We start from the raw sequence: 22476 nt of genomic DNA on the forward strand, positions 1-22476 counted from the left end.
AGGACCTATGTTCTTTATACTGGCTTTGGGCAGGACTATGAATTTATTTTTTTAATTGCAGAAGAAGTCAAAACTGACTAATTTTTTCCTCTGAGAAAATGCCAGCATGACAATCATTTGGACAAAAGAAACACTCTGGAAGAAATACCAAGTTGCTGAAGTCTGAAGGAAAAAAATCACCTCACCTCATTCTAAAATGTTAAAACAATCAATTCTTACTCTCTCTCAGGCTTCAGATGAAAAGAAAGCCGTTTAAGAGGCTTTTTCCATTTTCATTGAGGTTAAAAAGACAATACTGGTTGAAAACTTGATTATAAACTCCTAGGTTTGAATTCACTTAATTAGATCTGAATGCAACTGAGACAAATGAGCACAATGTCTTAAGAATAGAGATATTTATCCCCACTGTTATTTACTGTGAGGAAAAACATGGATGTCAGCATCATTCCCTAATTTCTTCAGAAATCCAGCCAAGGTACCTCATGCTGAGATATCCTTCTCTTAGAGGTGTAAAAGCTTTCTTTTCACTGTCATCTGTGCCATTGTGGGAATAAAACAAGCTATTTCCATGCCACTTACATTTTAAAATTGCAAGGTAAAAGAATATTGGCAAGCAAAGTAAAAACTTATGACATCATGAACACACCACAATGTTAGTTTACAACAGGCTGCCATTCTGCAGAATTACTGGCAGCTCTTTTACAAAGAATGGCAGCCTTTATTTTTAGCACATATTAATTGTGTAAAGGAAGGTAAGGAAATGCAGGGGAGTGATCACCCATCTGTACAAGCTGTTAGCATTAACTGCAATCCATTAGATGCCATTTGCCAACAAAGACTGTTAGTGGGTTTTGGCCCCATTTCTCATTTTTTAAAAGTCTGAAGAACAAACAATTTAGAAACTTGCTTTTTTTTCCCAGCAATTCTAGTTTTAAATGAGGCTGAAAGTCCTATCCCAGTCTGAAGCATCAGATGTGCACCACATTCTGCTGCTGTGAACTGCTCCCCACCCAACTCTCTCCAGCAGCTGTTGGAGTCTATTTGGCCACCATGAAGTTCAGACCATTCTAGCAAATCCCCACACAGATTTGATACTTCACTGCAGGTGTTCTCCTTCACAGCAGTTTTTACTCCTTAACTCCTCACTAAAAGCAAAGCAGTATGACACATTCCAGAAGTGAAGCACCTCCACAACATTAACGTGGCTGTCTTCACTGTGGGAAACTGCTGCCAGCACAGGCAAGGCCATGGCTAACATAAGGATAAGATGCTGTTTCCTGTGATATGGAATGTGAAGGTAATGCTCATGCATCCAGAACCCAAAACCACCAAGGGCTCAGAAAAAGCTGTTTGTCCCTGTGAGTATCAGGCAGCAATCCACAGCTCTCAGAATGAACCAAAGACACAGCCCTAGGAAAGAAGGCACAGGAAAACATTTTCTCTGATATCAGCAACAACTGTGCCACAACCACTTCCAGCAGAAGGTGATGAGCATCAAAGTGCTCTGAAATCTGACTTTTAGAACAATAATGAAAAATGGAAAGAAGTGCAGCCAACAAACCCAGCTTTACTGTCACATGTCAGTGGCCCTAAGGGCCTCATGTCAGTAAGCAAAGTTGATAAAAAAAGCAGCCAGCTGTCCTGTATTTTTTTTTAATCCTCAAAATGGGCACATGAAAAGTGATGTGCACATGTGGCATGTCTCATTAATACTTATCATATGTGTATCCATGCATCACACAGACTACAAATAGATCTAACTCTGCCATATGCCTGTAGCTCTTCTCATTTCAACATTTATCATTATCTATAAAAACTGTGCTCTAAGAACACTATATAAGAAACAGGTCATCATATATGTATTTACCTTCATAATTTTCTCTTATTTACAGGAATTTCTCTTACTTACATTAACTGTGTGTCTTTGGGTTTTGCCTACTCTGCCATGACAAGAAGATGATGGTGAAAATCAGGAAAGAAAAACCATGTCTTTAGACAAAGACAAAATGTTTTCAAGACACAAGAACCACGGATAAGAAATCTTAGCCTAGTTTGAACATTATGGACTCAAGACAGCCTTCGAAAAACAAGAGAGAAAAGAGGAAGAGCTAAGAAAAAGTAAGAATGTAAGAAAAACAAAACCAAAAATGAACTGTATATAACCCCAGACATATTAAAAAGTGAGAGGTATAAATTATTCAAAATGAAATTATGAAACTTTCATTTTATTTAGAATAAAACATTCATTTCTGTGCAGCTAGTCAGCAACAGAACACAGAATTGCTCAGTCTTAATATTGTAATTATTTTAAAACACTGACAATTGTTCCAGAGGAAGCAGGAAAAACTACACTGAGAAAACTTTATTTTGTAAAAAATTTATAGTTTTTGATTAAAATGTTAAAGAAAGAAAAGCAGACGAACTCTTCAGAATATCAAAATTCCCATGAAAATAACTTCCTGCAAGACTACCTCATGTGCCAGAGAAATTCTCTGGTCCTTCCAAACTTTGTATTACTTGTGGAGAGTGTCAGAATGAGCTCATATTTGTGAAAAGTGGACAAAAGGAGTTTTATTTGGGGGACTTTCAAGTAGAAAACCTGTGTGCAAGGAAAGGATATTCCATATATTTACAAAAATCTCCTTGATTATTTATTAAGCCCCATGAGAAGGTTTCACTGGAATACAAGACTATTCAAAAAGAAGCACTCCTTGCTACCTTAACATCTACCTCATTTCCAAAACTCCAAGGACTTAAAGGAAAATTTCTCAGACACTGTAATTTCTTTGCTTGTATCAGTATGGACAAGCTTGTGACAATACTGGTTCTAGGACCAGAAGAATGCACAGAAGGTTAAACTGGTGAGCTGCTCAACACTGACAAGAACTGATACACTGAAGACTGTACTTTCTTGACCATCATGGGTTTCTTTGAAGCTGACTTGCAATTAAATGGAATCCACAAAGCAGTTATGTGAACATGTATATCCTTCATCCATATAATTGCCATTATTGTTCCTCCAACCCCCAGTGTACCCTGACATACTTGTGGGTTCCATACATAACATATGGTTACTCTGAAAGTAACTCTCTGAAAGACTTGCAAAAAAATAAGCAAGAGTTCTGAAGGATTTTTTTCTTCTTTTTTTTTCCTTCCCTCCCCCTCCCTCTCTAAAATATCTGATGTGGCCACTTCATGTGAAAGCCTGCCTAGCAAGAGACAGCACTCCACAGCTCTCTGGGACCACATTTTTATAAAATGGAAAACTTCACTGTCCACAGGGGCAAAACACACTCACAATAACTGGCTATGCACATAAACACACAGAAGGATGAGAAATAAAAACAACAGTGAACAAATATAAAAGAGATACAGCGTTCATACCCTGGTAAGGTCCATGCCAAGTTTGAGCTGAGAGATGAGATGGAGAATTACACTGCGTTGATCATCCATGACTCCTAAATCCTCCTCTTCGTTATCTTCAGTATCTGTCATTTCATCTTCAACTAGGATCAACTCAGAAGCTGAATGCTGAAATGAAAAGAAGCGTCACCATCTGGACAAAAAGATACAGAATGGGTATTTTCCACCACTATATATGTTTAAAAATGGAGCTGTCTTGATGGAACTGAAGACAGCCTCTGTCAAAGCCAACAAAAGATACCAAGTAAAATTAAATAAAAAAATCCAGTGATGGGTTCATGAAGCATTTTTGATCCTTTCCTCAGAATGAGAGTACTAAGTATGAGATGCTAATTTACACATTCTCTTTTCATATTTATACTGCAGTCATGTCAGATAAATCTCATATTTAAGTAACAAGTCATCTTTTCATTAAATAGAAACATGCAGTTGAAAATGAGTCTTCAAGTTTGCTTCATAAATCTCCCCAGCAAATATTCATGTCATACACAGATGCTGCATGATCTGATTTCACAGGTTTTTTCCTTTCTCTATCCAATTTCAAAGTTAGATATTTAAGAAAGTCAAGACATTAACTAAAGAAGATAAAAAGACAGCTATAATTAAAGAACACACCTCTGAAAAAACGCAAAGACATTAGATTTTGGGAAGTAGAGCAGTGCCATAACTCTTTATAACTATTTCAACACCTCATCACCTTACAGCACAACGCCCGTGCTGCTGAGTTTCCAAAAATACAAGCTGAATATCAATAGACAGGCACCATGCCAGTCCCTTCAAGAGGAACTTTACAGCAGAAGGGATAATGACTTGTGATATTTTATTTTTCCTCAGGGTTTACAATGTATAACTAACAATAATCCAAACAGGTGGTAGTTACTTTGTTCAAGCCATTGAAACCACTCTGCAAGCCTTCCAGATATGTATTCAAGTAAGCTTTTTGTACTTCAAGGGGAAAAAAAACTGGGTTATGTAGATGAAAAATTACAGCCCAGCATGTCATTATTGCCCAAAGATTCCATGCTGTAAATGAGACAACACTCTCTGTAAAAGTTAGCATTCTTTCATGCTAAATTGCATTTCTGCAGGAACAGCTAGCTCATTACATAAAACAAGAAATTTTTCATCTCAGTGTGGAAGCCTACGCAACTGAAAAGTTTCACTAAAACCAGCTAATATCCAGAATTAGGTTTCAAGGGAATATTTCTGAATGATCACATTAGAGACCCCTCCGGTGAACTGCAGCTTGTGTAAGGGGAGTTTCTTTGAAATTAAGTTACTACAGAGGTTTCCAAGATCTGGATAAAGTACTTTCTCTATTTTTTTTTTTAATTACTTAAAATGTTTAGGTAGCTATTCCTAGAATAACAGCTCTTTGGTGAAACCCAATGACATCTGCAATACACTTTACAATTGCTTTATTTAGAAAGTAGAATATGTAGATTACATAAAACAGAATCTGGTGAGCTGTAACCTCAACAGCTTGGAGCTTTTCAAAAGGACAAAACCACACTTTCTTCTTCCCACTCCTTTGGAAAATAAAAGGAGAGAAGATAAGCCCCTTTCTCCCAAAATGCACAGTATTATTACCCAACTGACGCCTCACTGACAAGTTCAATTAACATAAAACCTGACAACCTCACACAAAATTATTACTCGGGGAGGGATAAAGCACTGAAGCCCGGCAGAGTCATACAGGCTATGATTTATTTGGAGGTAGCAGGGAAAAAGCAGTATCAGAACTTACAGGAGATGCTTCCACAGGAGGCTTCCCTTTGATGCAGCTTGACCTCATTGAGAGCACTGAGCTACCGAATAGGCTCCGCTGCCTCTGTTACTGCCATGAACCGAGCTTGCGGCAAACAAGCTCCAGCAGGAATTAACAGCGCTACAAAAAAAGCAAGGGAACCTCCCCTCCTCACTCCCACCCCCTCTTTTTTTTTCTTTTTCTTTTTTTTTTTTTTTTTTTTTTTTATTTTTGCTATCTGAGGGGTTGGAGAGCGTGCACCGGATGGCAATCTGCTCCTTGCGTTTCCAGTCACATGGCATTGAGATCAGGGAGCTTAAATGCACGCAGCTCCAACTGGGAAATGGTGCTGCTGTTCCCAGAGGATATCCTGATCGGCACTTCTCCAGGAGGGAGGGGAAGGGGCACAAATTTGTGTGAGTGTACACAAGGGAGACAGAAAGAGGACAGAAAGAGAACATGCTACCAGGTTCTCTTTCTGTCCTCTTTACATGAACGTGTAACAGCTGCATAGCCTGAAGTTGCTAACAGCATCAGAAAACAAACAAATTACCCATTACCAGTCTGCAGACTAAATGACATACTAAGAATTTTCTTTTTCTCCCAAAGAGTGCACATTTACCCAGGGCCAGAAAATGCTTCTTTCCTTCTTTCATGATGAAATAGATGTTAGGCTTTCCTTGACTCTTACTAACAAAATAGCAAGCAACTCAGAATATTCTGTGACATTACCCCTCTCTGCTACCTGCAAAGCATCCTCGGTCAGAGCAAGCCACCCTATGGACACCTGGGGTGCTCACTAAAGTAGCATTTGCATTGTTCTAAATAAAAGCCTTTCTGCTCATCAGGGAGAATGAGCACAATGTAACATTAAGATCAATTGTGTTTAATGAGCACACTGTAAAGACTAAAATCTTAATTACCTTAACTTTCCCTATTCTAAGGACTTGTGCAAGGTCACCAAAAAAACCCCACAACTCAGCTATTACAGTCATCAACACACTAGCGACCTTCAGTGAATGACATGCAGACAACTGCGCTTTTCTCACTTTCCAAGGAAAAGAATTTAAGGAAGCAGTTTACAATTTATGCTACAGGAACTGAAGAGCAGTCATCTTCAGAAAGCAATATCCTTTCTATATTTCCCTCTCTCCTCATTAGCTGTTCTACATAACTATTAATAGGCTCCTAAATTTTTAGGAGCACATAAACTAACTTTAACTAACACATATTTCTTTAACTAACACATTTTCTTAAACCAACCTGTAAGCACCACACAGTGTGAGTGGACGCACACAGTCACAAAATACAGAGCTAGTGCATCTTTAAAGTGTCATAAAAGTTCAACCATTATTTAATTCTTTTTTCCATCCATGAAAATAGCATGCAGTTTAGTAGCATCCAGTGCGTAAGCATTCAGCAGAATGCAAAGGATTATGTGGACTGATTATCCTTTAACGGCAGCTTTTCTGAATTATCAGACACAGACTTTTTTTTTACCTCGTCCTGTAAAACGTAACTGCACAACTGACCTAGGAAAGCAGGGATCTGCTCCACCCCTGCGTGGTCAGAGCATAATGGAAAAGCTATTGAGCTGTGCACTGCCCAGCTGGGGAATGAACAGCACAGCCTGGCGTAGGTGCTGACCCCAAGAAATCCAATACTGAACCAGTTACAAACAACCACAAAAAAGGGGCTTATATTTAAAATCATTCTAATCAAAACTGGTTTCCAATACTGGGCTGAAGCACCAGCATTTTTCAGAAAAATCTGAAGAGGAAATAAAAGATAATTTCTAAAAATCCCAGGAATAGATGCACTTCAAAGTTTAAATGCCAAAGACATGAAAATACACACCGGCAGAGAGCTATTTTAAACAGGTCACCTCATTAGAACTGAGATCGATTAATTTAGAGAGGTCATCTGCAGGGACGCAAAATGGATGTTCTAGTCAGCAGTCTCCAACAGAAAACATGCTGATTCTTTTTTAACAGATGAAATCTGTAAGGGTAAAAAATTGTTTCTGAAGGAAACATTCTGCATTTTAAAAAAATGCTTTTAGGAAAAAACACACTGACATGCCTGGGATAGAATCACGGAGTCAAAATCTATACTTCTCTGAAAGGGCAAATATGTCTCTGTCCTTCTACAGCTTCTTCCACAAGTTAATTTTTCAAATTAACTGCTGTACTGGAAATTAACTGTTAGGTAATTAATACAGATATACAGCTCAGAGCTTCATTTTCCAACATACTTCACAAACCATACAATGCAACAATACATTCAAGAATGACCTGGGTCTCATCTTGGTTAGTTTTTTGAGGGGAAGAAAGGAACACACAGAATCAGAGTCTCATTTAGGTTGGAACAGACATCTTGGTATCTTCTTGTCCCTTATCCTGCTCAAGCAGGTGCATGTAAAACCAGCTTCCCAGGACCATGCCCAGCTAAGTTTTGATTATCTCCAAGGATGGAGACTCCACAACTTCTCTGGGCTACCCACGCCAGTGTTCAATGTTCTCCACAGCAGAAGTGCATTTGCTGGTGTTCAAATTCACTTCCAAGTGCCCACTGCCTTTTGTTTTGTCACTGGGCAGTACTGAGAAAAGTCTGTCTCCCTGTTCTTCACTCCCATGAGGTATTTATGTACATTGATAAGATACACTTGAGCCTCCTCTTCTCCCGGCTGGACATCCTAGCTCCCTCAGATCCTCCTCATGGGAAGGATGCTCCAGAACCCTCCTCATCTCTGGGGCCTGTGCTGGCCTTACCCCAGTAAGTCCACACCCCTCTTGCACTGGGGAGCTTAGTACTGAGCACAACACTGCAGATGTGGCCTGACCTCTGCCAAGTAGAGGGGAAGGATCTCAACCTCATGGCAACATTCCTCCTAATGCAGCCCAGGAAGCTGCTGGGCACAAAAACATTTTTGCTGGTTCATGGTCAGCTGTCCCCCAAGATCTCTGGAGAACTACTTTCCAACCAGATGGCGTCCAGCCTGTACTGGTGCAAGAGTTTACTCTCAAATATCCTCCAGATAACACGAATTGGCACTTCCCAGAGGTTATCTTTAAGAGACTCCTCTGTGTCCAGACTGCCATGTTCTCTCTCTCTATGGCAGCACAACCCCCTGGCTCATCAGCCACTCCTCCCAGGTTTTTCATCACCTAAAACTTTCTAGGAGTGCACTCTGCATCATCATCCAGGTCACTAATGAAGATGTGGAACAGTGCCAGTCCCAGTGTGGACCCCTGAGGTACACCACTAGTGACTGGCCTCCAACTGGACCTTGTACCACTGATCACAACCCTCTGGGCTGGGTTGCTGTGTGAGGATGTTAGAGAAGACAGGGTCAAAAGCCTTACCAACATTAAAGCAAACAACATCCACTGCTCTCCCCATAAGCACCAAGCTAGTCACTACCACTGTGAGGGGTATCATGCTGGTTAAGCATGATTTTCCCTTTGTAAGCCCATTAAGACTACTTCTAATTGCCTTCTTGTCCTTTATGTGTTTGGAGATACCTTCCAGGGTTAGTTGCTCCACAACCTTTCCAAGGTCTGAGGAAAGACTGACAAACCTGCAGGTCCCCAGATGTTACCAGAACACTCAGAGTCCCTTCTTGTCCTTTTTAAAAAAAATAATGACATTCACTTTCCTATAGTCTACACAAACCTCTCCCAAATTCCATAATCTGTTAGAGACCCTGGAGCTGTGTATGTGCAGCTTAAGTGCAGCCTAACCTGTTCCCCCTCCACCAAGGGTCCATCTGCCTCCAGACTTTCCCTCTGATCTCAAAGTCTGTTACCAGTAAAGGCCAAGGAAAAGAAGGCATAGAGTAACTCAGCCTTTTCTCCACCATGACAGTAAGCAGAGACTGTGTATATCCTGAGATATCAAGGACATGTATCTCAGGGACACACTGAGGACCTCATATTCTTCCTATAATTATAAAAAAAGCATTCTAAGAATCTTCATTTAGGCATGAAAACATTTTTATTTACTATAAAAAGGACTGTAGTCAGGAGCAAGAAGATGAATCTTAGGAACTTAAAACATGCAGATAAAAACATACCATTTTGTAATATTCCAATGGAAGTATTCTTTAAGTCCTTCTATGTTCATAAAAATGCAAAAGATTGTAAAAAAACCCCTATTTACAAAACACGTCTGCATCAAAAGGAAGACAGAGTAAGTTAGAAGAAATATTAAAGAGAACTAACATTCTCAAACTAGACAAGGATTGTCGGATTTTCCACCTAGTCCTCTAATTATCTTTGGTCCCTATTACTGGATATAAAAGTCAGAGGCCTCATTTTGATTCTCAGATTGCCTTCAAAAACAGCATAGGTTTGCAAGCATCATTTACACTTCCATTTGTGTAACTCAAGAGCTTGCAAGCAGGTTTTCTGTGGGTGTAAGATTAAATATAACTCCATAAGGTCAGGGAGCTTTAGCACATCTACACTAATGCCAGAAATGGGCCCCATAAGATTTTCACCGATTTCAATACTAAAGTTAGAATTCTTTTTGTAAAGCACATACAGTAAGAACACCCCAAAGTAGTAGCATATAATGAGCTGTTAGCTTCTTGCAGGGCTTGTCACTGGATCAGAAGCGACAAAACTGCACTAACTTGCATGTGCCACCTGTCTTCTTCCACTGGGCACCACACATTTAACTGCACTTACTGTAGCATTCACTTGGCAGAAGAGGCATGCAAGCTTACTGTACCCATCCTTCATTAGCAGTGATCAAATGCAGCTTGTGCAGTAAGTTGAACTTATTAAAGTATTTTACATACAGACTAGCATGTTGTCATGCTACTGGTTGTCATGGGCTGTCCCTGGCTAGGAGCCAGGTGCCCATCAAAGGCAGTCCTTCACTCCCTTTCTCAGCTGTGCAGGACAGAGAAAATATCATAGAAGGCTCATGGGTTGAGTTAAGGACAGGAAGAAATCACTCACCCATTACCTCATGGCTAACACAGACTTGAATTAGGAAAATTAGTTCAATTTATTACCAATCAAGTAAGAGTAGGATAATGAGAAAATAAAAACAAATCTTGAACACCATCCTCCCACCATTTCCTCCTACACTTAACTTCACTACTTCCTACCAACTTCCCCACAGTGGCGCAGGGGGACAGGGAATGGCAGCTGCAGTCAGTACTTCACACCTTGCCCGAAGGGAACTGTGATCCAGACTCTTCCCTTGCTCCAGCACAGACTCCCTCCCAAAGGGGACAGTCAGCCACAAACTTCACCAATGCGAGTCCTTCCCACGGGCTGCAGTTCTTCACAAACTGCACGTCCATAGGTCCCTCCCACAAGGTACAGTCCTTCAGGCACAGCCTGCTCCAGCATGGGTCCCCCACAGGGCCACAAATCCTACCACAAAACCTGCTCTGGTAGGATTGGCCTTCTCTCCGCATGGATCCATAAATCCAGATCCTACAAGGAATCTACTCCAGCATAAGCTTCCACAGGGTCCCTGCCCCAGCCAGCACAGGCTCCTCCAGGGGCTGTGGGCAGGAATCTGCTTCACTGTGTCCTCCAGGGGCTGCAGAGGGAGAGCCTGACCCACCATGGGCTGCAGAAGAATGTTTGCTCTGGCAGCTGGACTGTTTCATGTCCTTCCCCTCCTTCTGCACTGATTGTGGTGTCTGCAGCTGCTTCTCTCACATCCTCACTCCTCTCTCTGCTGCTGCTCTGCAGGGCTCCCTTTTTTCTCCCTTCATAAGTCAGTTACCCCAGAGGCACTACGACCATCACTGATGGGCTCAGCCTCAGCCAGCAGCAGGTCATTCCTGGAGCCAGCTGGCATTGGCTCTGTCCAACACAGAGGAAGCTTCCAGCAGCTTCTCACAGAAACCACCCTTGTAGGCCCCCAATACCAAAATCTTTCCACACAAACCTACTATAGGTTTTGAAAGGAGGAATCATTCCCATACAGAAAACTGAATTTAACAGAAATGAAACCTAAATCTTGAAACAAAACAAAGTCTTGAAACACATTTACTACCCACTGTGAAGACTGACTCCCGAAACCAACCTCATCCACTCACTTTTTCCCTAACTTCCAAATGCATTGTCATTTACAGATTATCAAGCCTAATCTTAACTATAAGGCAGTAAAACTTTTTAATATCCAACAAATTCCTGATCTCTTTATATAAAATTGTTTACTTTCCAAGAGCAGTTCAAATAAAACCATAATTTTGAAAATACTATTCTCAATGTTTACCACCACGCAATGTAAGCAGAGGAAGGTGAAAAATTGAGCTGAAGAAGTGGTGGTGAAGTCAGGTCATTGCTTGAGCCATGGCCTCCCTCCATTTTACTGTAGTCTTATTTATGCTTTGCTTCTGGTGGCATCTGTGACTGACGACTGCAAAGAATGAGTAGATCAAAGACAGAACCCCAAACACACTGACATCCCATATGCCCACTGTAATGCTGGCACCTGGACACCAAAGTTACAGTGACTTTCAAAGAGACTTAAGGCTGTCCAGTGTTCAGATTTGATGTTTTCAAAGCCATGCAATGAGCCAGAAGAAAAGCAGATCTTAAATGGAGAATTTAGTGAGCAAAACTTCATTTTATCCTGATAAAGGTTTCTTAAAGGTAGCAAAATAGGCAGGTTCAGTTCAGCTGCATTTTTTTAAATTTACTCAGAGTATTTCATAGAAACTGTTTCCTCTAATGCAGAAAAAGTGTACCACCTCAAGGGGGAATCCACCCCCTTCAAACCCCCAATCACACACCCACAGTCACACTTCTAGCATTCTGCCATTACAGCTTAGCTCTAATAATGATGAACCAAAATTAACGTTAACTTTCAAAATACTGAAGCAAGCAACAGAGGATGAGAATCAAATAAGAAGGATTTTTACAATAAAAAAGTGAATACACTATAACTTACACACAACACCACCATGGCTAGCAAAAATACCACTCCCTTTTTGTCATCTACATAGAGAACAAATCAGCAAGACAGTTACTTTCTCCTTCATATAACAAAGGAAAAATTGCATAATAGGCAGATTTTCTACTTACCTTAAGCTATGTATGCCAACAAAAATAATCCAGGCATATCTATCTGAATAGGTAAGTAACTGCTGTATCTGAGTTTGTGTTCTGACAGCGTGAGGCCAAAGCATTTATGTAACTGTGGATACATCATTCAGCACTAATAGGTCAAACCAGGTTTTATTCGGTAGAAAAAGCTTACATCAGGGAAGAATGTCTACAGAGTGCCTAGAAATTAATTTCTTGCCATATTTGTTATTTGTGTTTGGTATTTCAGGTCTTCAGAGAAAATAAAATTCTTCAAACTAGGACCATCAATGATTAAAACATCTCTTTTTTGTGTGTATGGATAATTTGTATACATTTTGTGGTTTGTTGCTTGGGGTTGTTTTTCATTGAATATGCTAAACACACTTGATGTTCAGAAAATCTCTCAGCTAGGGACAAGTGCAAGGATCAAAGTGTGGCAATCTGTCTATCACGCAAGATTAATTGGATACAACATGTAATAGCAGAGACATCTACTGAACCAAGAGAAACCTATCCTTCTTCAGGAGATATCTCCTCACTGCAAAGCAAGCAAGCAAAGCAGAAATGAATCTTGACACTAACACTGCACAGACACGCTGACACACAGACAATGCAAGCAAAGAAAATGATCACAAAACCTCTACCTTAGGTGACAAATAGGTCTGCAATCTTTTCCCTTCTCAACAAAAACAATCTGCCAGGCATCTGGAGACAAGCACATTATCCAGATACTATCCACTTAGAGAACTGTACTAATGCCTTTTTGTTAATGTTTTGCAGGAGTATCTCTGGGAACAGAAGTCTTTCCATCAGTAAAGAACAAGCTCAGAAAGCTTCCTTTTCCCACACTGCAGATGTGTTTTACTATGACCTCTGACTATATTTAGGGCTGAACATAATGTAGCAGTGATGAGGACCAGACAATAAGAGATTTCAGAAGAAAAAGGACTGGTTTCTTGCTTAAAGAATAGGAGCTAGCGCATGTAACATGAAACAAAGAACATCTATGTTTATGTTGCAGTATAGCCTGTGCAATCATTCAGAAAAAATACTCAAAGCTAACTCTGAAAGTGATTATGTTTAAAAATAAAGAATCTATCAGTGACTAGACATCCTGTTAAACAGAGTTTCTCATTTGGGTTACCTTCAGCACTGTAATCCTGTTATGCACCAAATAATGTTTATCGGACAACTTTTGCCCCACATTTTCATATTTTCTTCATAAGACAATTCCTCTTGCAAAAATCAATTTTCATAAACCTAAGGTAGTCAGTTCTGAAAATAGGCTGAAAAGCAGCTAATTCCCAAGCACAGACTCCACAGGGAAGATTAAGTATTAGTACCAGTCCACACATGCTTGTGAGCACCTTTCATGAAATGAGGGCTACTGAAGTACAGAATTGTTTAATCTGAATCCTAAAATACAAGAGGACTTTGCAGTATTGCATAAATTCAGTAAGAACTGGGAATAAATAGATTTCATCACCGGTATCATAAGAAAGAAATAGTAACATGAGACTAGGAAACAAAATGCATGAAGAGAAAAGCCCCATGGACTTGTCCTAAATTAAAGCAAAAAAAAACCTTGAAGGCTGGCATAAATCACAACTGTAAGAGAGAGAGTATCACATCACAAACAATTTTAACAAAATCGTTTATGTGCCCTATACCTAATGCAATGCAGATACTAGTGAAGAACAATTTCCTCAAACATATTCAGTTTTATTTTACTAATTAAATTTTTTAGAAGCAAACGGAAACAAATAGAGTATCCAAAGTAAGTGTACAAAGCTTACAAACGACAGAGTGCAGCAGGACAGATTCCAGCCACTTCCAGGCAGTATTTCAGACACTACAAGGGGTCTGAAAGTCACATGGTTATAACTTTTGGGGAGCTGAAGACAAAAGACTGCACTGAGCTGCAGGTCAGTGCAGGAGAGTAGCCTGGGGGGAAAGGCTGGCAGAAAGCTGCACTCCAGACACTTGCCTGTACTACAAGGCATCCTCTCTAGAATGAGATCCTTGGGGAGAAACCCGAAGCAGGGGGTTCTTCAGGCCTCATATTCCCGTGAAGAAGAGTAGGACAAACACATTCTGGTAAGGGCCCCAGCAGGCAGGTCCCTTTTAGCTGCTCACCAGACAGTACAGCACATTGAGTAGGATGTCTTTCCTTAGCAAACAACCCTTAGCTCCCATTGACATAAATCCCTAGAGAATTGCAAGATTTTCTGCAGAGAGGCTGTGGAGCCCCCACTGTGGGAGGTGCTCAGGACTGGACAAGCTGACCTGATTAGCGCTGCTCTCACAGTGCTGAGCTGCAGGACCTCTGGAGGCCCCTTTCAAGCCAGAGTACCCTGTGATTCCATTATGATTCTGCCTGCAATGCCCAGTAACTGAAAAGTTAGGAAGTAACAGAGCTGAAGTCATTTAGCCAGCTGTAATTCTCTTTTATGTTGCTTTGTATGCTGGCTAAGCAAATTTACTGCAGAAAAATACTGCCACATTAGTCAATAATACACCACTCACATATGCAAAGAGGGCACAAAAAGATGGACAACTACAAATTTAACCTTTACAATCATCTGGTCCTGCAATACCAATCTATATGTAAATCCAGTTCTCACAGTGCTATTTCTTGTGCGCAGCATCACATGTCAGCATATTTGTAAAAGGACAGAAATGGTAAAGACATGTTAATCCAAGCAGTATTAACAGTCTTGCCCCAAGACAACACATTTATTAAACCACCCTGACTCTTCCTGCAATTTCATTGCTCATCCACCATACACATTCACATTGTTGATAAACACACACAACTCAAAAAACCCAAACAAAAATCCTTAAGTCTTTCAAAAGAAAACTGAATAATTATAAATCATAGCAGGAGAACATTCAATGTGTATGTGAAACAAATTAGGCCTAGAAGATTGTCTTCTTTTATATGTCTAACTCCTTGAGGCCAATGGAACTCTCTGCTTGAAAATTGTTCTCAGTCTGATGAATCAATCGCTTGGTCCATCTCAAAATGAAAACTCTCTGTTAATGTAGAACAGTTCTGCCTTTTTCACCTGCTCCTTCCAACTCCTCCTCTGGGACAAATTTTAGAATTCAATTCTGCTATCACAGCTGGGATTTATTTCCACATTCTGGGCTTTTCAAATAAAGAACCACTACAGTTCATCATCACAAGCTGAAAAGCCCAGTTCTTTTTTTCTAGCAAGACCAGACAGAACAGCTGAAGCCTGTCTGGATGATTCACTAAGCAAGATAAAGAAATGTCAACCTGAGACAAACCCTGTAAGAGAGTTGAGCTTAACTTAGTAAGGTCTAGTTAAGGAATTGACAGTCTTAATGAGATGGGTAAGATTCCTAATGGGCAGTATCACCAAGCCCACATATACACACATACTAAGAAATAAAACTGATAACACAAAGCAAATTAACTGGCACATAACAAATCAGCACACAATCCTGAAATAAAATTACCATTGACTTCGGAGCTCCTTTAGCAAGGGGCAGGGGTTTTATACTGAATAGAGTATGCAATTGATCCACTTAAAGGTAATTTTAAAGCCTTACTGCAAGGGAACCCAAGTTCTTTATACTCCAGTGATTAGATTTCGCTGACTTTTCACTAGTAATTATGGAATGCCACATGAATCAGAACCTCATGTTTATTCAAATTAGAAGCAGATTTTGAATAAGAGGTTTTTTTGCACAGAGTATTACTCTCAATTATATAGATAGCAGCTGGAACACATGCATTTTGGAGGTGGAACTGATTCAATAATAAGCAGTGGGTTTGGCTGGTGATAAAATTTGTATTATTTGCATAAACAGTTTTACTGGAGGACTGCCTGCTGACACAGTAGCTATTCTAGAAAGCTAGCAAAAAAAAAATCAAAATTGGCTAGATTATCTTAGTTATTGTCAGTGCTGCTGTAGCAGGCTTAGGGTCATTTAATTCTACTTTTAGTCTAATTGTACATTTAATCCTTAAATATACATTCCCTTGATTATCCTTAAATATACCTTCAATTGATTATCTCAGATCTCATTTTTTAGATGGTCTGCATAGTGAATGGATTAACTGGTACCATCTTTGCCTAGAGATTAATTTAGCTAAATCATTACAGGCCATTCACTGTGCTCTTCAGCCTGAAAAGTACTTAATCATGCAGAGGACAAAGAGCAGAGCACACTGAGAAACCCTGTAATGTCTGTACTAAACAGTGAAAAGGAACCATCAGTAATAATGCAAACATTACTTTCCCCTCCTGATCTGTTGTTCTTCCATTACTGCACTTGTGGCTAGTGAACTGTATGTTCATGGCTAAGCTCATCTCCCAACATCAATTACACACGTTTCTGTCAAGTACAAAAAGGAATTAGGAAACACTAGAAACAAATTATACCAGGAAACAATCCACAGACCTGGGCACATCTGCTGAAACACAGATAAATACAGGTAATATTGAATTAGAAATAATTTCTTTTATCCAGCTGAGTGTCTAAAATTGCATGAGCATCTTTTAAATTATTTCTTGGTATCTCTAATACATTCTGTAATAGCTCTAAAGTCTAATGTCATATTAGGATATATTCTTACATACAGATAAAAAACAAATTACAGCTTGAAAAAAACTATCACCTGAAGAAATGGGAAAAAAAATACATCAACTTATAACATTAAACAATTCAGTAACTCTTCCAAATAGAACAGTTCCCTGTTACAACTGAAAACAAGGTTCAGATCATCCAGGGGACCAAAATATCTTTAATAACCTGGACTTGACTGCCCTTGCAATCACTATCACAATTAAAACCTGCTTTAGCAGTTAGATAATCAGAGCTAAAGGCTCAATCCAGCTCAAACTTCAATCCCATTAAAAAGACACTTCCATTTGGAGCAGGCGTACAGCTGCTCATGCTCACAGGCAAAGGAAAGTTAGGGATAGGAAAGCAGAGAAACAGCACAGATACCAGATCCATAGGATGGGAAGAATCAGCTGGCATGGCACTTTCAGGCATAAAAATCACATGAAGAGGACTATATTCCAGATTTTTTTTTAGTAATTCTTAACAGAACTATTAGATTCAAAGAAAATTAATCCTTCCCTTTCAGACCCCACAAAGAAAACAGGCTGTTACCTATTTCTATTTAGCTGTCAGGGGAAGTATTTGGCCTGCAGTCACTCTTTGTCAGCTCAGAGGAGGAATTCTGACACCTAAAATGACAATTAGTTGAACTGGAATAGTCCACCCATGAAAGTGATTCACACCTTTATTCTACTCTGGCATCGAGTTTATTACAACCGAATTTACTATGAAATTCAAACCAATTAATGTCAGTATTTCTTGAAAAGAATTTCAAAATTATTAAACCTTAAATGAAGAAAGCAGGGTCCCATTTATGGCAGCCTGGCCAGAGACCAAGTTCACATCAGAGGTCTGAAGAGTGTAACTCTGGTACATTTCATACCAGATTGGTTCTGTTCTGCTTTAAGGAAAAATCCTAAAAATTACCTTGAAATTATAACACAACTTTTGCCAAAAAGTTCTTTACTGGGGGATGCACAGGAGCATTTTACCTCAATTATCATTAGATTGAGGATAGTTCTGTGCAGCACAACCCTTATCCCTTCCATTCAATGTTTCAGGTAGACAGAAAAAAAACCAAAAAACCACTAACTAAAAGTTAGAAACTTATAAAACATTAAAAGCAAGATGGCAAATAAGACACAAAATTGCTTGATCTGGGAATTCACTCTCAGAGGTTATTTCTTTCAGTAAAGATAATATGCTTTAACTTCATGCTGTCCTATATCACAACTCCAAAAGAATAATAGGCAAGGAAGACACAAGAAAATAATCTCTGTCACAAAATCTTTTCTTTGCTGAACTAGTTTAAGCAGTATCTCAAATTATACCCCTGCATTTAGAAGCAGGAAACACCCTAAATAAACCAAAGCAAGTAAACACCAACATATTATCTAAAGACGATAATCTTTAGCTTCTACCTTATTTCACCAGATAAGAAATTCTGCATTCCTGAAACCCTGACAGGTCAACAGACCAAAAAGAGAAGTTTTACTTTAGTTACCTATGGTGTCAAAACTCAGCTCCAGAACTTTCTACATTCCTCAAGACTGCTTAAGTACTCAAAGAAAATTGCATTAGATGAACATTGTTGTTCCAGAGAATTGTAAAGATCCACACACATCTTCATAAACAGCTAAAAACCTGTCCCTAAAATCATTATTTTAATGATGCCACTTGATGCACAGCTGCAAAGTGTCTGAATGCTGTGCTGAGAATTAGCACAGTTATCACTAAACACACTCAGCCACTCGCTCATGCTGCCACTGACAGGCAGCTGGACGGGAGAGATTGCTCAGCAGTCACCCACAACCCCCTCTGCCCCAACACAACATCTCTGCTCTCTTCTAAAAATCACCACTCATCCACATTCCTAAAATTACCTTTGCCTTATAAATAACATTCCATAATATAAGCAGCTGAGTCTGCTGCTCCTCAAGGTTAGCCATTTAATGGCATTTTATATTTCAGACCAGAGGTCAATTCACAGTTTTTGGTTGGTCCATCTACTGTATTACACAGAGTTAGTCAAAAAGCTCTTTTCTATTTCTTTGGGGTATAGCTTCTGACTTACAGATAGAGGTTATACCATGAAATTACAGATTTTTTTTTAATCTAGACCAGTCAAAGAAGAGAGTGGAATTAATTTTGATAGCACCGATACAGGTACTAGCACTCTCATCTCATAACTTCTGTAAAAGCAAGGCTTATTTCTTCTGGCAGGTATATTTGGAAAGTTGAGCCCCATTAATATCCCAGCAGCTTCTTCAAGAAACCAAGATTATCTAGTGCCTTAGCTGGGTTTTCTTAAAAAGAAAATCATTAAGAGAAATAAGATTTATTTGAATGACACTTGTGGATTCCTCTTCTCTTCTAAAAGAAGCTATCAGATAAATAAACAAAAAAGAAATCAGGGCATTCAGTGCCAACAAAATGTCAACTAATGGCATCTAAAAGCCTTTTCTCATTCTCTGCTAATGTCACCATTGTTACTAACAACAAAGTATCTGGACTACAAACAAGTGATGATTTTCATTTGCTTTTATGTGTTATTATACATTGTAAGTAATTAGCACAGTCAGTGCTTTTATACCTTTGAAATTAAAGTGCCTACTCAGTGCCAGATCTAGGCGCCTGCCTTGGACACACAAAGCCACAATGTATTTAAAGATATTATTACATCTTGCACACAGAACTTTTAAACTGTGGCAAATCAAACATATTTGTAACTTTGGGCAGGTCAGACATCATCTCCTGGGTGACTACCTGGCTCAGATAGCATTCTTACCAGGGTAACTGCTAAGTTTCTCAGAAAAAAATTCATCAAAATTATCAAAACTGAAAAGTGTATCTGGTACATTTTTAAAAAACCTTCAAATTCACAGCCAACAGTACCAATCTCAGCATCACACACACAGACTGTGTAAGAGAAGATGCAGGTTTCCAAAGAACTTCCAGGAATGAATCCTGCTTTAAGTCACTTCCTCGGAGCAAAACCAAATCCCTGCTCATTAAACTGTACTACTACATAACAAAAACTGCATGCCTGAATCCATCTGCTTCTTGTTGCTCCACCAATCCACAAACTTCTACTTACTGTTTCTATCAAAAACACCATCTTGAGCTGACCTTTTTGTAACTTAAAAATCTTACTCTTTCTGCTCCCACCTCTTTTTCTTCTTTTTTAATGGCTAATGCCTCAGGGCCTCCAAATGCAGGTTGCTGCCTTCAGGAAGATTGCTCACAAAGCACTGAGGATTCTGCACTAGAAACAGCGCTACACTTACTCGTTTCTATTCCCCTCTTCAAGGGTACTCCCTTCTAATAAATCATGAGTTCCACAAGCAAAGCAGTACCTCAAGCCACGCACACAACTCAGTGTCTCTCATCAGCAAATGAACAGGAAGGGATTGGACTCATAAAAAAATATTGTAATTGAAAACACGTCATAAATGTCTCAACTCAACTGCAAAATGATATCTCAATGTGAGTAAAATCAGCTGCTGCTCTTTATGTTCTTGCTGCAAAGCTCATGCTTCCACATCCCATTTGGCTTTAGTGGATGATCAAGAATAAAAAAGAATACCTACAAAAACTAAAAAAAATCCTAATGAAACAGATTTCAGTGGTTCAAGTAAGTAGTAACTCCCAAAACAACACTCTTAAATAGCCTCTTGTCTTAAAAAAACACTGTAAAAAGTACACTTGACTTATCTGAAAAAAGAAATTACACAACTTCCTAATAAAAAGTAATTACAGGTAATTTCAACATTTTGGTAAATGGACACTAGTTGTAACAGAATTCAAAATTCCTTTCTAAGGACAGAGGACTTGTTAAAAAAAAAACCTGGTTTATCAGTGAATTCTTTTTTGAACTACATTCAATTCAACACACTACAAAAGAACAGGAAAAACAGCTTTATTGATGTCTCCAGCCATTACATATTTTGTTTAAAGTGATGTCATTTAATTTAAGCTATTCCAATTGCCCAGAGCATTCACTAGTTTCTTCAGTTCTTTCAAAATCTTTGTTCCAGTTCTCCAAGTCTCACATGCTCCAGGTGCCCTATAATCTCTAGGGTCTCAGAGTGAAGTGCTTTCCTTGTGGGCAGGACTGGTTACTGAAGCAGACAGCAGAAGCTGCAGAAGTTTGTCAGGATGAGAGATTTTCAGTGCATGGGATGGCTGATACGCAGCTGTGAGTCTCCTCAAAGAGTGGATGCTTCAGAACTGCCCTTTACCAAGCAAATGCCACAAAAGCACAAATCAGCTAGTTGATGCAAGATGATGTGGACAAGTTCTGCCCATAATCACTTAACAGGAAAAGGGATCAGGAAATAACATCATTTTTCAAATCAAAGAACAGTCGGCTATACTCAAGAGATGCCCAAGAGGAAACAGCAACATGGAAGAGCAAGTAGCAAGCAAGTAGTGTCTCCTGTCTACCTCAAACCAGAATGAAAAATAAATAAATAGCTTTTATTTACATCAGACGATAGAAATATGTATTGACAATCTGTTGATTGCTTTTAAGATTAGGAAAGACATTGTACACTTGCCAAAGTCTGCTGACCTGAGCACCTCAGAGAAGTAAAAGCACAGAACAATAGCATCAAAAAATTTTTCAAGTTTTTGGAGTGCACTGTTGCATGAAACATATCATTTTCACAAGTAACTTCAAACAAAGAGTTATCCAGACAAAATACAATAATTTATCAATGAAAGTATCCACCATCACACATGGCTTGCATCTAACCAGCAGAGGTCTCTGCAGAGACCAAGCACTCTTACCTCAGCGTTTGGCTGTAGTGCCTGTGCATCCTGGGCTGCAGATGGTACTATGGTACTTGCCCAGGTTATGTTGGCACTAGCAGATGATAAGGAGCTGAGGGCACCGTTTTTCAGTTCCTCTGTGGAGTGTGACTTGGGCCCAGGCCATCCCAGGATACCATCTGAAGCAGAAAACAGGTATCAGCTTTCAAAAGAAAGATTACAGATTTCCTCCATTCACCTCACCATTCTACTGATCTAAATGAGTTGTATCTCTTCTCTGCTTCCATGTACAGCTTTATTTCAGTAAAAAATGATCTTGTATTTTCTGAACTAGCTTATGCAGTATCTCAAATGATATCCCTGCCTTTGGAAGCAAGAAACACCCTAAATAACCAGAGTAAGCATCTTATAGGCAAACTTATCTGTGATATTTTTTTTAAGTCAATGAATGTTAGCCCTACCACCTGAATGTATAATGTATAATAATATATGACTGTATAGAAATCTGGCATACCTTGGAAATTAGGCAAGAATTCTCTACCCACTGTTTTCATAGCCATGAAGTTATCCAACTAAACCCTCCACTTCTTCTGCCTGAAATCAAAGTTTTAAGCCCAGCAGCTGTATTTTATTTCTGTCTGTACTACTAAAAGTTTCTTCTAAAATGCTTTACTGGTACCAAGACCACAGTTTAAAAGAGGTCTCATTAGAAAGATACACATTAAATATGAATCAAACGAAACTTGGCATCAGAACAACCCTTATTTCTGGGGGCACTTGATTGCCTGGATGGATCTGTATTTAAGGATGCCATGACAGAAAGTACAATCAGCTAAGGCAAGTGCACAGCTGTTCCTCCCTAAGTGCTCTAAA

General features: G+C 39.3%; 1 protein-coding gene across 2 annotated transcripts in view; it reads right to left on the reverse strand.

Annotated features, from left to right (window-relative positions):
* The window catches only part of OSBPL10 (oxysterol binding protein like 10), a 136868-nt gene that overhangs the window by 19700 nt on the left and 94692 nt on the right, over positions 1-22476 (reverse strand). For both annotated transcript variants that reach the window (XM_064704713.1, XM_064704712.1), the window contains 2 exons: positions 21622-21782; positions 3385-3531 (listed from right to left, as the gene is read on the reverse strand). In XM_064704713.1, coding sequence (XP_064560783.1) covers positions 3385-3531; positions 21622-21782 — 308 coding nt within the window. The remainder of the gene's footprint in view (positions 1-3384; positions 3532-21621; positions 21783-22476) is intronic.

The sequence above is a fragment of the Zonotrichia leucophrys genome, chromosome 2 (genome assembly GCF_028769735.1).
Source record: "Zonotrichia leucophrys gambelii isolate GWCS_2022_RI chromosome 2, RI_Zleu_2.0, whole genome shotgun sequence".
In the NCBI taxonomy this organism is placed as follows: Eukaryota; Metazoa; Chordata; class Aves; order Passeriformes; family Passerellidae; genus Zonotrichia; species Zonotrichia leucophrys.